Source organism: Leuresthes tenuis, unplaced genomic scaffold, assembly GCF_036924035.1.
Source record: "Leuresthes tenuis unplaced genomic scaffold, fLeuTen1.0.hap1 SCAF_17, whole genome shotgun sequence".
Lineage (NCBI taxonomy): Eukaryota > Metazoa > Chordata > Actinopteri > Atheriniformes > Atherinopsidae > Leuresthes > Leuresthes tenuis.
The window spans coordinates 9,580,633-9,593,089 of NW_027325371.1; the positions used below are offsets into that span (position 1 = coordinate 9,580,633).

Genomic DNA, 12,457 nt, shown 5'->3' on the forward strand with positions numbered 1-12,457 from the left:
GTGAACACTTTTTGTCTCGATCAACAACAAGAAAAAGAAAAAAAAATTGCACATGAAAAATCCTGAAGACAACCATTATTTTCATAGAAATATTTATTAAGAGTACATTGACCAGTTGAGTCAGAACTAGTTCATCTAAAGCAGCAGACGAGGATTCGTGTCGTTGCAGAGAAATGTTGCATAATCTTTGGAAAAGATGGCACATTTACGGCGCTGTGGTATCGCAGCTCTCAGGAGACGAGGCATCGAATAGGTAACATCAGCTGTTTGGCCTGGAGGAAGAACGGATTGTAAATAAGATGCTGATTCTAGTTAGTTTTCAACAAGAAGTTTAAGACGCACTTTGTTCGTCTTTTTAAGAATAAACATAAAACCAAAACCTGAACTCTGAAAAATGTCACTATGTATGATCATTTAGCAGTATGTAAGTATTTGACCTCATTTTCACTTTCTGGGTAGACGGCCTTTTCCCCCACTTGTTCTGACAGGTCTGGCCTGTCCTGGTAAATTCTGCAGTGCTGGTGAAAGACAAAGGAGAAAATCACGAGTTGAAATTCTGAACAAAGCAAATAAGATTTGAGCCGTCTTTTTCTGTGCCTTTCAAGCATTGGCCCAAGGCCATTTCCCCTTGAAGAGCTACGATGAGGCACCTGGCGGTGTAAACATAAACCACCTTTAGACAACACAGAAGCAGTGAAAATTAACGGCTCATAACACTGTTTGTAGAAAGAAGCTCCGACCACATGATTCACCTTCGCTCTTCCACCTAATGACACTGTGAGTATCTCAGCGATATGTTTCCGCTGCTCGTTGTCCATTATGCTCATTCTTCCTGCCACCAGATGGCAGCCTGACCTCAGCAGCTGCTCCACAATCTCCAGCTGGGAATGCATTTGGCTGTGTGGTGGAGCTTTTAAGGGTACCAGTAAGCAGGTTGTCTGCCAGAGGGCTCTGTGTATCAGGGACCCTGCTACCAAAAAACAAACAAACAGGCCATTCATTTTATGCACAGTTAACAGAGGTCACTTGGAATAGAGTAATATTTCAACATAATTGCTCAGAGATCCACTGCCAAAACCCAATAAATGATTAAATAACATGACGATGCAAAGTTCAGTGTTTGACTCTAAAGTAAATTGTAATGCCAGTACGAGGAATATTTGCATGATTATGTCTACATCACTAAAGTATAGCTGCTCTCAACTGAGTTATTAAAAATTCCCCAACAGCCTCATGAACAAAAACTAGAAAAGTAACCCACACCTCCATGTGGTCGCAATGCCGCAAGGCCCAAAGCTGACAGACTTGTCTGTGCCGCATTCAGCGTGCAGCTCTGTTTGCACTCCGCAGATGCCACAGGGTCAGAAAACACACACTCGGTATCTGGAAAAAAAAAGAGCAGAAACTCTTTTCTATTTGTCAAAAGTGCAACCAAAGTTCTAAACATAGTGTAACTTTGAGGTCTTGTCACTGTCAGTCATGTGTTTAGAATGCATACCTGTTCCTGTCTCATGGTGCTGGTCTCAGTACAGCAGAGCCCCTCTGGGAAAAGGGCCTTTACATCCTTGATTGCCTGTTGATATGATCTTGATCCTGTGAAATGAGTTGCTGACCTTTTAAACGCGCAGTAGCAAGCACGGCAGTAATGTTACCATATTTGTACTAATATGCTGCCATAGCCACCGATAACAGGTGCTGTAACTAGGTCGTACCATAACAGGTCAGCCATAGGGACGCGTTCTCGTGGCGCAGCACGTCCAGCAGCCTCTTCACAGCGTTTTCTCCCCGGAGGCAGAGAGCAAGTGAGCCAGAGCGCAGGTACTGCTCACTTTCTGCCAGTAAGTGTGAAGTGGCATCACTTTTGTCCTGGGTCACTACCTGCAGGCCCATCATTGTGAGGCCACTCTGCTGGAGCTTGCAGATTATTTTTGCCAGAGCGTGATTCCAGACTCTCGGTTTGAACAGGCACACTGTGAACGACACCTGTCGGTCTGAAAGAAAAAGCACTAAAAGCACGCTCTAAAGTATCTCAAACAATACCAGTATTTAAATAACATCCCTCAAGTGATGGAGACTTTGATTGCATGTCTTTGCACAGCAGAACAAACTTACCAAGAATTATTTCATGATCAAAAAGAAGGAGCGAGGCCTGACTAAGGGCCACTTCTGGTGTGGGTGACATCAGAACAGTGAGATTGTGAGGGTAGTTGAGCAGCAGACGCTTCCTCATTGAAGAAAAAGCATCTATCGCTCTCAGAGCACACACTAGAGTGGACGTTGACATCAGATCATCCACGCTTTTGTGGAAAAGCTGCTCTCCCACCTCGTAAGGACTCAGCTCCTGGGCCTGAGGTCGGGTCAACACAGGCAGCCATTTCAGGCCAAGAAGCTCAAATCCAGCATGTTGTTTATCACCTGGGGTACAGATTAACAAAGCATTGCAAATATTGAAAGGAAAGGAAGGGGTTAAATTCACTGCTAATCTGTTCATTCATTAAACTATGCATGTTTTTACATTTGTTTGACTGTTTGGAATTGGTGGGAGCAGTAAACAAAATCAAGGACAGGCTGTACTCTCAGAAATTCCACCCACCCTCTGGTCCTTCGGTAAGAATTCTGTGTAAAAGGTTTCAGATTTTGGCTCATGTCCTTCCCACACAGGGTCAAAGTCAGCACCTGTTCTGCGTCAGACTCGGGTGAACACTTCTGATGTGATAGTATGACACTGGATGGATTTGGCACAGCCCACATACGCTTAACTAAAAAGAAAACGTATGTTAAACACAGACAGCGATGATAGTGGATCATTTCTGGAACACCGTATACATTGTGCTTACCAAAGATGTGGAAAATGTTTTAGCTGTATGGAGCAGTGTGGAAACATAAGCTCGGCTCTGCTGAGTCAAGGCAACCCAGAAACTTTTGAGCCCTGAATTCTCTCATTAGGGCTGAAGCAATGTAACATAAGATCACGGTTAAACATGGAAATAACAAGAGTCTCACTGCATCTTTTCAAATGTAATTTGATAGAAGTCATATTTTTTCCCCTGTAAAACATGAATATGGAATTTGATACCTGATGGCAGAGTAACACTGTGGCGAGACATGTTCTCTTTCCGCAGTAGTAGCACAAGGCAGTGTGAGGGCTTCAGCTCTACCTGATCTGGAATAGAAGGAGGTGGACTGCAGAATACAGTCATCTACAAGGATGTAAAGAAACCATCAAAGACATAAACAAGTGTAGAAGGCAATTTCTGTACCTTAAAACAGATCCATTTTTGGAATGGTAGAAATTTGTACCAAACTCTTTCCTATACAAGTGTCAAGAATATTAAAGCCAGTTATATAAAATATATATTTTTTTTCAATCAACACTTCTACTAATTGTGACAGTAAGTTCAATAAATCCTTATATCATCTTCTTGCTGTTTTTCTCTAGACACAGTCCTTCTGACACTACTGAGTAAGTGGTTCTACCTGTTGGCCGGTGAGTCCCAGGACAGTGGCTGCATTGCTCTGAAGCTGCAGCCTCTGCAGCCCCATGAGGCTGTAACCAGCACTTGTCCATAGAAACGTGGAGGCACAACAGGTGAAACTACGGGGAGTAAGTCTGCTATTAGAGAGGAGAGAAGGATTAACAGCTCCCCTAAAGTGAAAATCCATTTTCAGTGCCCCAAAAAACATCAAATGAAAATATTAATGAATAAAAACAACTCACTCGCTAAGGATCATAAAAATTCAAAGTTAAATATTAAATGTGGAAAGAAGCTACTGGGGCAATTTTGACTTGCTGAAATATACCTTTTGTGGCACACAGCAGAGAAGAAGAGCTGCTTATATTAAACAGACTCCCCCTGATTCTGTCATCTGAAGGTGCACCTCTACAAGGAAAATGAGAATGTTTGATTATAACATTATTAGACCAAAAATAGATGAAAATATAATAGAGGCTAAAACTTGTTGTTTTTTTCGCTTCTTTAACCTGTTACAGTACTGGTTAAAGTCTAAATCTAAAAATTGATATGGAAAATTCAAGTCAGTGTGACATCTGCTCAGATTTAGCTAATTCGAAATGAATCAAGCTAAAGTCTAAAATTGATGTAATGACTTAAATTCAGATGTCAACACAAATGTAACATTGTTGAATGACTTTTGCTCCTGTTTGTTACAATCACAGCAGACCTGCTCAGGTGCTGGTTGTGATTCTGTGCACTTCCTCCTTGAAGTCTTCCTGAAAACCACAAGCACATCTCACTGTGGACCTGACTGATCAGCTGAGTGCAGTGAATAAGGGAAGGCTCTAGATTTCTGAAGCCCCGAAGGTCAATATAAGTTTCCCCTGTCTTCTTTAGCAGCAGAGGACGTAAAAAGCCAGTTATATTCTTCAGCGATGAATGGGCATGAGAACCCCGAACAGCAAGGGCAAGGATGGCCTGGTAGGGCTCATCGGCCCTCTGGTTAACTGGCACAAAAGAGAAAGAGTTTTCAAACATTATTTTCACATAGCTAGATCAGTGTTCTCGATCTAGCTATCATTGACCAGTGATGAAAATAGAGATGTTGAATGATTTTGAGAACATGTGGCATTAGTTGTGTGGTACCACTTTCACTCAGGAGCCTCTGGGGTGGATAAAGCAGCCGCAGACCACACACGTCAAGCCCCGAGTCAAGGAGCAGATAGAGTGTGTTATTAAAGGATTTTGAAAGAAGCCTCTGCACCCCACAGCCACTAATACCTGCTCCACAATTCAAGGGAAAGACAAGTTAAATTGCTACTACCCCTCTGATCCAGTGCTTCTTATACTAAAAAAAAAAGTTAACAAAGAACAACTGTTACTGCAAACAGTACACTTTACTGTGGAGGACCACACACTCACCTCCGTGTGGAGCTCTTGTTTGTTCTCTTTCCCCTTTAAAAACAGTTCCTGAGTTTCCACTGTCAGCCAGTAAAACCCTGGACTGAGACCAAATGTTTTATCTATAACCTAAAGTACAAATCCACAGGAACAAAATCCAGTGAAACAAAACAAGAACTACTATGAGCTATGAGAAAGCTCACTCACCAACTCACTGACTCACCTTTTTGTTGAAAGTGGTAGAGATAAAACATTTTAAACAGGATGAAGGTAGGCAGATAGGTGAGGTGAAGGGTTGCTGGTCCAGCAGGCTTTTGAGCTGAGGTAACCAGTTGGCAATTGCAGTAAGTGAGGTATCTGACAGAAATCTGCAGACATGGTTGTAGAGGGATGAATGGATGTTTATGTCCCTTTTCTATCAAAAAAAAAAAATGTGTTAAAGCGTCAGACTTCTGACAGGACACGTAAAATGTTTTTTAAGCTTTCTCTTCACTTTTGGTGTGTAACAGTGATGAGTCACAGCTAAGACTTGCAAAGCCAGTCCATTTTCTGTCCTCAACTGCTGAAGTCCTGCAACTCAGAACGGGACCTTTGCACCAACCGCACCCTCAGCGTGACATTTGTCTGGGCCGGCCTGAGAAACATAAACAAGTCACCAGTAAACTCAGGGTCACACATGACAAACTATTGCCTGTATTAGGGGAGAGAAGCCACTGCCCACTTACCAAAGACAAAGACCAAGCAACTAAAGTGTTGTAGATGTGTGATTTAGTCTCAGCTGAATGCAAGTGTTTTCTTTTTCCACTGGCAGCATTCATGCATCCAACCGTACCAGGACTGGAAAGGCTGACACGCAGTAGCATCCCCCCTGACTTTCAATGTTGTCTGGTAGTGTGCTTATTGACTCCTGATGAGAAACCTCCTAAAAAAACAAGTTATAGTAAGTATAGGCAAATGTACTGGGTTTTAATCTTTTATTCTGTCATTGTGTGACACTGACAAACTCATACAGAACATCTGTCCTTTCAGCAGCTGGCTGCTGCAGATACACAGATTTGGCTGGACGATGACTTTCCAGCTGCTTAAGATCTCTTGGTCTTGCTCATGATGCTTAATGGGTCTCTTCTGTTGGTCACTGACAGATTCAACATCACAAATAAGTTATTTGTCTTTTGTTAATGATGTGCTAAATAAATACAGATACATTTCACACCTCGGTTGTTGTGGTTCCTTAAAAGAAATATCCTGAGTGTATAGTGGGCTTTCCATTTTTTGTTTTCTGGACTGCAGAGGTGAAGACTGTGAATCTACCCACAGATGGTGTGAGTCATGGCCACATATAGACTCTACAGTGCGAAGTGTCTTGCACTTAATTTCCTCTGCTTTTGGACGAACTGTACATTTATTCCCATTTCTACTCATCACCCGCATTTTTTGAAGTAATACGATCTTGCCAGTCACTTCCCTGTGAACAGAGGTGACAACATGAATTGAAACAAAATGAGCTGAAGTGAGGCATGGCAAATGTTTTTAATGCAGTTTTCTATGTTTACCTGCCATTCATTTGGGATCCTACATGCTCTTTAAGATTGTGTTTCCTTGCAGTTGTTTTTTCCTTCGGAGTGTCGTGTTTGCCAGGCAATTTGGACTCGGATAAAAGATTTGGGGATGTCCTTGCTGGTTTTATTGAAGGATCAGGACATCGCTAGTCAATATAAACAGTTGGATGTTCTTGGTGACTCAGCTGCAGCTCTGCTCCCATCTTTGCCAGTGATTTGTTCCACACATTATCTTGTCTGCCAGAAATAAGTGATTACCCTCAGTAATTACTATCATCTTACCGTTGTGGTCACAAAACATTAAGATGACTTAGGATGTGACTTTAAGTACCTAATGCTGTTGGGATTTTCCGCAGGCTCTGACACAGACTGGTTATTACAGAAAGTAGAAAGTCTATGCATGATATTCACGTTAGACTGGCTGTTGTCAGCATCTATGAACAAAGACTGCATTGAAAGTACAGCACACAATTGCAAATTCATCATGTAAATACTCAATGGTTATCCAAACATTATTTATAGATGTCAGAATGACTTACCTGCATGCGATTTCACAGTTTCAGCTGATATACACTGCAGCATTGACAGTCTGCCGTATTTCATATTCTTGAGGACATCATCCAGATCCCACTGGTCAAGTCTCTGAATATACAGATCACATGTGGAACTTTTTTTGTGTTTATAAAAAAGCAAAGGAATATATTTAACTGCATCATTAATGACTGCTGAAATCATACAACAGTTTGTCTTAGCAAACTCACTGCGAATGAGAGGAAGGGGGCACTGGATTTTGTGTTGTCCATATCTGGTTTTAATGAAGCATCCAGTTTGGCTCCATCAGTCACCAACATAGGTTTGCTCTCACAGTGACCTGCCTGTAAGGGTTAAGAGAGGGGAAAGGATATTTTCATGTGTCTTGGTTCTATTGCACTTTAATCCGGATGGTGAGAGTAAAACCCACCAAAACAGCAGCGTCAGAGCATTGCGTATACCACTGAGGAGTATCTTCTACAGCGTCAGCATCATCCAACAGTTTTAAAATATCATCTGACCTGCTTGTCCATGCCATTGGTTTCAACTGCTCCTGATTGAGAAAACACACACACACAAACATTAAGAAATATCAACTGATTAACATTCATGTTTGTTTGGGCTTCATGACATCAGCATGCATCTTGGTGGATCTATAATTCACAAACCTCTAGTTCGGGATATTCTAAAAAAAAAGTCTTCTGGAACCTCCAGTGAAAGACCAGCTGGTCTTTGATGTATGGTGGCAATCTCCTGAGTTTCGGGCTGTAATGTCAGAAAAAAATGCATTATTGGATGATTTATATGCAATCAAAAAATATATATGCTTTTTTTTTTTGCGTAGGTCTTCATATCATTACACTTTCAGAATAAAAAAAAAGCTTACTGTGAAAAAGTCAGTGTCCATGGTACGTGTGTTTTGTTTAACTTTCTCCAAGACTGAATTCCAACACGAAGAATGATTCGTATCCATCTCTAGCTGGGAAAAAAAGTCAGTTTTTATGTCGTTGCTTCCTCGTATCGTTTACCCGGCTGTTAACATGAGAATTCATGGTTTCCCCTAGCAACGAAACGCTTTCTTTTCCGGGACATGTGCGCTTCGTCAACTGCGTTGCCTTCAGGTGCTGCCACAAATACTGAGACCAGTTTAGTCAATCCACACTTTTAAAAGAGTAAAAGTATTCTACGCTTAAACAAACTATTTGTAACGTTGCCCAAATTTTACTTTATTGGGGGCAGGTTTGAGGTAAGTCATGTTTTGACGGCTCACTTTGACCGCAGTTTTAAAAAGTACCGAATTCCGAATTCGAAAATTCCGAATCTTAAACTTGAATCGCCAAGCGATACCTCATATGTCAGACTAAATGTCTTGCTATTGTGCTAAATGTATCTATCTCTCTTACTATTTCTTTTAGATGCTGGTAACTAGACCCGACATACAGAGTATTCCCTAATATTCTGATATGTGTTTGCTGTATTTGTCGTTGCATAACTGTATAACTTTTCCTTACATGCACATCATATCTATCTTGCTCATATCATTGAAATTCAAACCAATTTTGATGTTTTATAAAAATTTTAAACGTTGCAATTGATAACAGGCAATCTGAGTGAATCGTTTCAGATGTTCACCTTTTTAGATTTCAATGGATTGGCTTAATTAGGCTCAATTATATCATTATTAATTCCACACTGTGAGTGGTCTGTTGCAACAGACATTCTGCAGTTTCGAAAATGTAGTGAAAACGTACATTTGTTTAGATGCGAAAGACTTTCTCGTGGCTCCCTTGTGAAAAGCTTTCAGTTTGGTTTATCCATCAGGAATTGTTTTTGATTTCTCAGAGAGCACTCTGACTGCAGGTCAGACACTGACTATTCTTAAGTTCTTCACATAATCTTACTTACAAAAAAACAAACAAAGTATCCATATAATTTGAAATATCCATTGGTCCATGATAGTTTGTGTATGCAGTGTTGTACATGAGGCCCTAAACATTTAAAGCAGAATGGAATTAACTTTTTTGGGGGGATAAATAACTTATTTTGTCCAGTGAATGTAAACAAATGTGAAAACAATGTTTGTGTGTGCCAGACTGTCACCACGGAGAAGGCTTGAATTCTATGTAATTAGGTGAGAATATTTTATTGTTTCCAACATCAGCAATCAGACAAATTCAGCTCGAAAATAGCATATTGGATATTGTGAAAAATCAAATATGATGCCTCTTTAATTATCATATTTACAAAGAGCATTCACAATGCATCACATTTTTATCTTGTTTTTTTTTTAAATATCTACACCTGTCTCTATATCCAGCAACTCCACACAAGTATTAAACAGAAGTCTTTGCAGTTCATCATGCGCTCTAATTTTATTATAAACTGAATTTGCACAAAGAATACTTGCTGTACATTTGATATTATTCAGTAAAGTTGAAGCAAAAATGTTTTTGTTGGTCTTTGAAAATATTCTTAGCAATCTCTAAATATCTGTTTAAACAAATGGTTTCTGTAAAGGCATCAGTTTGCAACAATTTATCTGATGATAATTGAAATGAGATGAAAGTCTTGATTTTTTTATAATGAATTTGAATGAATTTAAACTATTGAATATATGATGTAAAGACAGGTAACAGTTTCTCTACGGTGTAACAACCCATTCCGTGAACATTTATGTGTCTGCTTAGCAGCTTTGAAAGAATTCGCCATCCACATCCCGCAGGTCCTGACCAGCTAGACGTGGTGGGCTGGTGCAGGTGATGTTGTTATATATGGTAATAGTTGTGTCAGGCTCTTCACCCTCTGCGTGGGTCTCCACTTGCCGAGGTACTACCAGTGGTTTCCTCAAGCTGTAGTTTCTGAGTGGAAGTACACTGCAGTCACATTTCCACCTGTTTCCTGACAGCAAAAGTTTTTCCATGCTCTCTGGGAAATTAGGAACCGTGCTTGTCAAGGCATTAGCTCTCAGATCCAGATAACGGAGCCTTGGAAGTGACTGCTTTGTTCCATTCTGCAGAAACTGTCGACAGTCATTATTGGACAACAACAAGTACTCCAAATTCTTGAGGCCAGAAAAGGTGTTGGTTGGAAGAACATCCAGCTTATTAAAACTTAAGTCTAGTCCCAGTAGGCCTACCAGATCCACAAAGCTCCGATACTCCACCACAGAGATATTGTTGTGTTGAAGGAAAAGCCTCCGTAAACCAGAGAGCCCGGTGAAAGCTTGAGCTGTGATCCGTGTAAGGCAACCTCTGTCCAGATGTAGGCTGTGAAGCTTTGACAGACCTTTGAACATTTGGTCTGGCAGACTGTGAAAGCAGCTCCCAGACAGGTTAATGACAGCCACATGAGACAAGCCTGTGAAACTACCCATTTGTGCCTCCTGCACTTGATTGTGCTCTAGTTCTAGAACCTCCAGGTGGCCAAGCCCTTCAAAGCTCCTGTCCCCCAAAGCTCGAATTTTGTTGTAACTGAGTCGTAGTTCTTCCAAGTACTGCAGATCACGAAAAGTCCTGGGCCTAATACCCGTGATAGAGTTGTTGGAAAGACGCAGTACATGCAGACTGTGGAGGCCCAAGAACGTGTCGTCGTGGAGAGAAGTCAATTTATTGTTTGTCAAATCCAGCCATCTGAGCGACTTCATGCCTACAAAAGCTCTGGGTACCACAGTCGCAATTTGATTCCGGGCCAAATAAAGTTTTTGCAGTTTAGTGAGTTTAACAAATACATTGGCTTTAATGACTTTGAGGTAATTTCCAGTTAGATCGAGCTCTTTAAGCTCAACAAGATTTTGGAAGAGCTGTGGCTGCAAGTAAGCAAGTCTATTCCCTGCGAGAATGAGCTCCCGCAGACCTTGTAGGTCATGGAAAGCATTCTCTGGTAAGACTGTCAGTGAGTTCCACCCCAAGTTGAGAAGCCACATGTGTGAGAGCCCAGCAAACAGTCTTTCCTCAATGCGACTGATCTGGTTGTTATGCAGACTAAGTGATCCTAGGTTAGGTGTGTTCTGGAAAATTGTGCCTGGTAAAGCCCGGATCCGATTTCGCTCAAGGTGAATGTGCGCTAGGGATCTGAGGCCTTTGAAAGCCTGAGGGTCAAGGGTCATCAGCTGGCCACTCTGCAGATTCAAAAAGTCCAGAGTAGTTAGTTCCCTGAAAGATGCTGCTGGGAGGGAGGTGAACAGATTTCCATCCAGCCAGAGAGAGTGAGTGGATGGTGGCATGTCAGTAGGTACTTGTGTAAAGTTACGAGAACTGCAGTACATGTTGAGCTCCAAGCTGTAGTCATCATGCATACAGATGCAGCCCTTAGAGCAGGGAATTGGATCTTCAACTACCTTCTCTCCTGCTTTGTCTGGGTCTGGCAGTGCCAGTGATGCTCCCAGTACCCACACCAGCAGTACAATGGTTTGCATACCAGCTGTGGAAAAAGTATTAATATCAAATTATAGATACTCTGTAACTTCACTACAAACTACAGGATGCTGTAAAGCCTTTTGTTTTCAAAAGATACATTGAATTAGTTTCTGTGCTTAAATGTCTAATTCAGATTGCTTACCTCAAATCCCAGTGGTCTTAATTCCAGGTGAACGGGCTGTGGAATACTGAATGACTGATCCTTGTGCAATTGTTTGTATGGTGAATGGAGGGTTGCTGTCAAGCCCTCAAACTTTTTTTTAAACGCCAGTTGGACAGAATGTTTGCTATTAACCCATTCATTTCCAATAGACTTATCAGAAATGTGTACGTTTCTTTTTATAGCTCTTTTTTTTTAGAATTCTCTGTCTGCTTTCTTAGCTTCAAGTCTCCAATAACATTATCTACTTCAGTGGATAATCTGCTGTATTAAGTGATTAAACTGTTGCAGTGTATGCAATATGAATACACTTCATATTGCTGTGATATTGCCTTGAATTTGTTGAATTTATACTCCAATTAAAGCATAACATTTACACGCTGCTTGGTTATTTGCTCGTTTCCCCCCGAATACTGTTTTAAAAACAGGTTAAGGGCTTTAACAGAGGTTCCTGTTGGGTATTTACTAAAGTTGGGGTCCTGTCACTGAGTGCATTTACCATAGATTTTGTCTGATATACAGTGTTGAAGAGATAAGATGAACCCAGTGCACCAGACCTTTGACTGAATTTATGTTTTGTTTTTTTATTTACCCTTCAATAATGGAAGATTTTACAACACAAAATTGTATTTCACGTTGCCATTGAAACTTTGAATCTGGGCATTAACCATCTCCCAAACTATTTGTCATCCAATCATTTATTTGCACCTATTTGCACAATACAGACAGCTTCATATTACATAAAAACTGAATGCTGTTGCTGTTTCATTCACTCTGTTGTCCGGAAGATGAGTTACAGAAATGACAGAAGTCCATTTCCTAATCACATGTGTGATTGTAATGACTAACTTTCTGTTGACTTTTTGCCTGGGTATCAGGGTTCTTTAGACAACCATGAACTGGTCATGCTCTGAGGGGCAAACAAATCTAGATAAT

General features: G+C 40.9%; 2 protein-coding genes across 6 annotated transcripts; both read right to left on the bottom strand.

The window, feature by feature from the left end:
• Positions 1-75: 75 nt before the first annotated feature.
• Positions 76-4,979, bottom strand: LOC140273420 (dynein axonemal assembly factor 8-like). 5 transcript variants are annotated; one of them, XR_011908033.1, is made up of 13 exons: positions 4,878-4,979; positions 4,183-4,736; positions 3,802-3,881; positions 3,478-3,613; positions 2,838-3,200; positions 2,594-2,759; positions 2,113-2,415; positions 1,713-1,991; positions 1,499-1,593; positions 1,264-1,383; positions 753-970; positions 438-518; positions 76-272 (listed from the first exon to the last, which is right to left on the bottom strand). XR_011908033.1 is itself a non-coding variant. In XM_072368975.1 (10 exons), exons 7-10 carry the CDS (start codon positions 2,282-2,284, stop codon positions 959-961), a joined length of 555 nt encoding a protein of 184 aa, XP_072225076.1. In that variant the 5' UTR covers positions 2,285-2,415; positions 2,594-2,759; positions 2,838-3,200; positions 3,478-3,613; positions 3,802-3,881; positions 4,183-4,736; positions 4,878-4,979; the 3' UTR covers positions 526-958. The 5 variants fall into 5 exon arrangements, 1 of the variants encoding a protein (XP_072225076.1); XR_011908032.1 differs by lacking the exons at positions 76-272; positions 438-518 and having other exon boundaries at positions 526-970; positions 2,838-2,948; positions 3,077-3,200; XR_011908030.1 differs by lacking the exons at positions 76-272; positions 438-518 and having other exon boundaries at positions 526-970; positions 3,478-3,610.
• A 4,308-nt stretch (positions 4,980-9,287) lies between these two features.
• Positions 9,288-11,576, bottom strand: igfals (insulin-like growth factor binding protein, acid labile subunit). Its single transcript, XM_072368546.1, has 2 exons — positions 11,504-11,576; positions 9,288-11,365 (listed from the first exon to the last, which is right to left on the bottom strand). The coding sequence occupies exon 2, from the start codon at positions 11,358-11,360 to the stop codon at positions 9,630-9,632; it is 1,731 nt and encodes a 576-aa protein (XP_072224647.1). The 5' UTR covers positions 11,361-11,365; positions 11,504-11,576; the 3' UTR covers positions 9,288-9,629.
• Positions 11,577-12,457: the final 881 nt, after the last annotated feature.

Bases quoted from the DNA above. Each gene is read 5' to 3' on its own strand.
- LOC140273420 (XM_072368975.1), bottom strand. From the start codon at position 2,284: ATGTCAACGTCCACTCTAGTGTGTGCTCTGAGAGCGATAGATGCTTTT. The intron at 1,992-2,112 runs GTAAGTTTGTTC...TTTTTCTTTCAG, and splicing joins TGATCATGAAATAATTCTTG to ACCGACAGGTGTCGTTCACA. The intron at 1,594-1,712 runs GTACGACCTAGT...CTCATTTCACAG, and splicing joins CCTATGGCTGACCTGTTATG to GATCAAGATCATATCAACAG.
- igfals (XM_072368546.1), bottom strand. From the start codon at position 11,360: ATGCAAACCATTGTACTGCTGGTGTGGGTACTGGGAGCATCACTGGCA.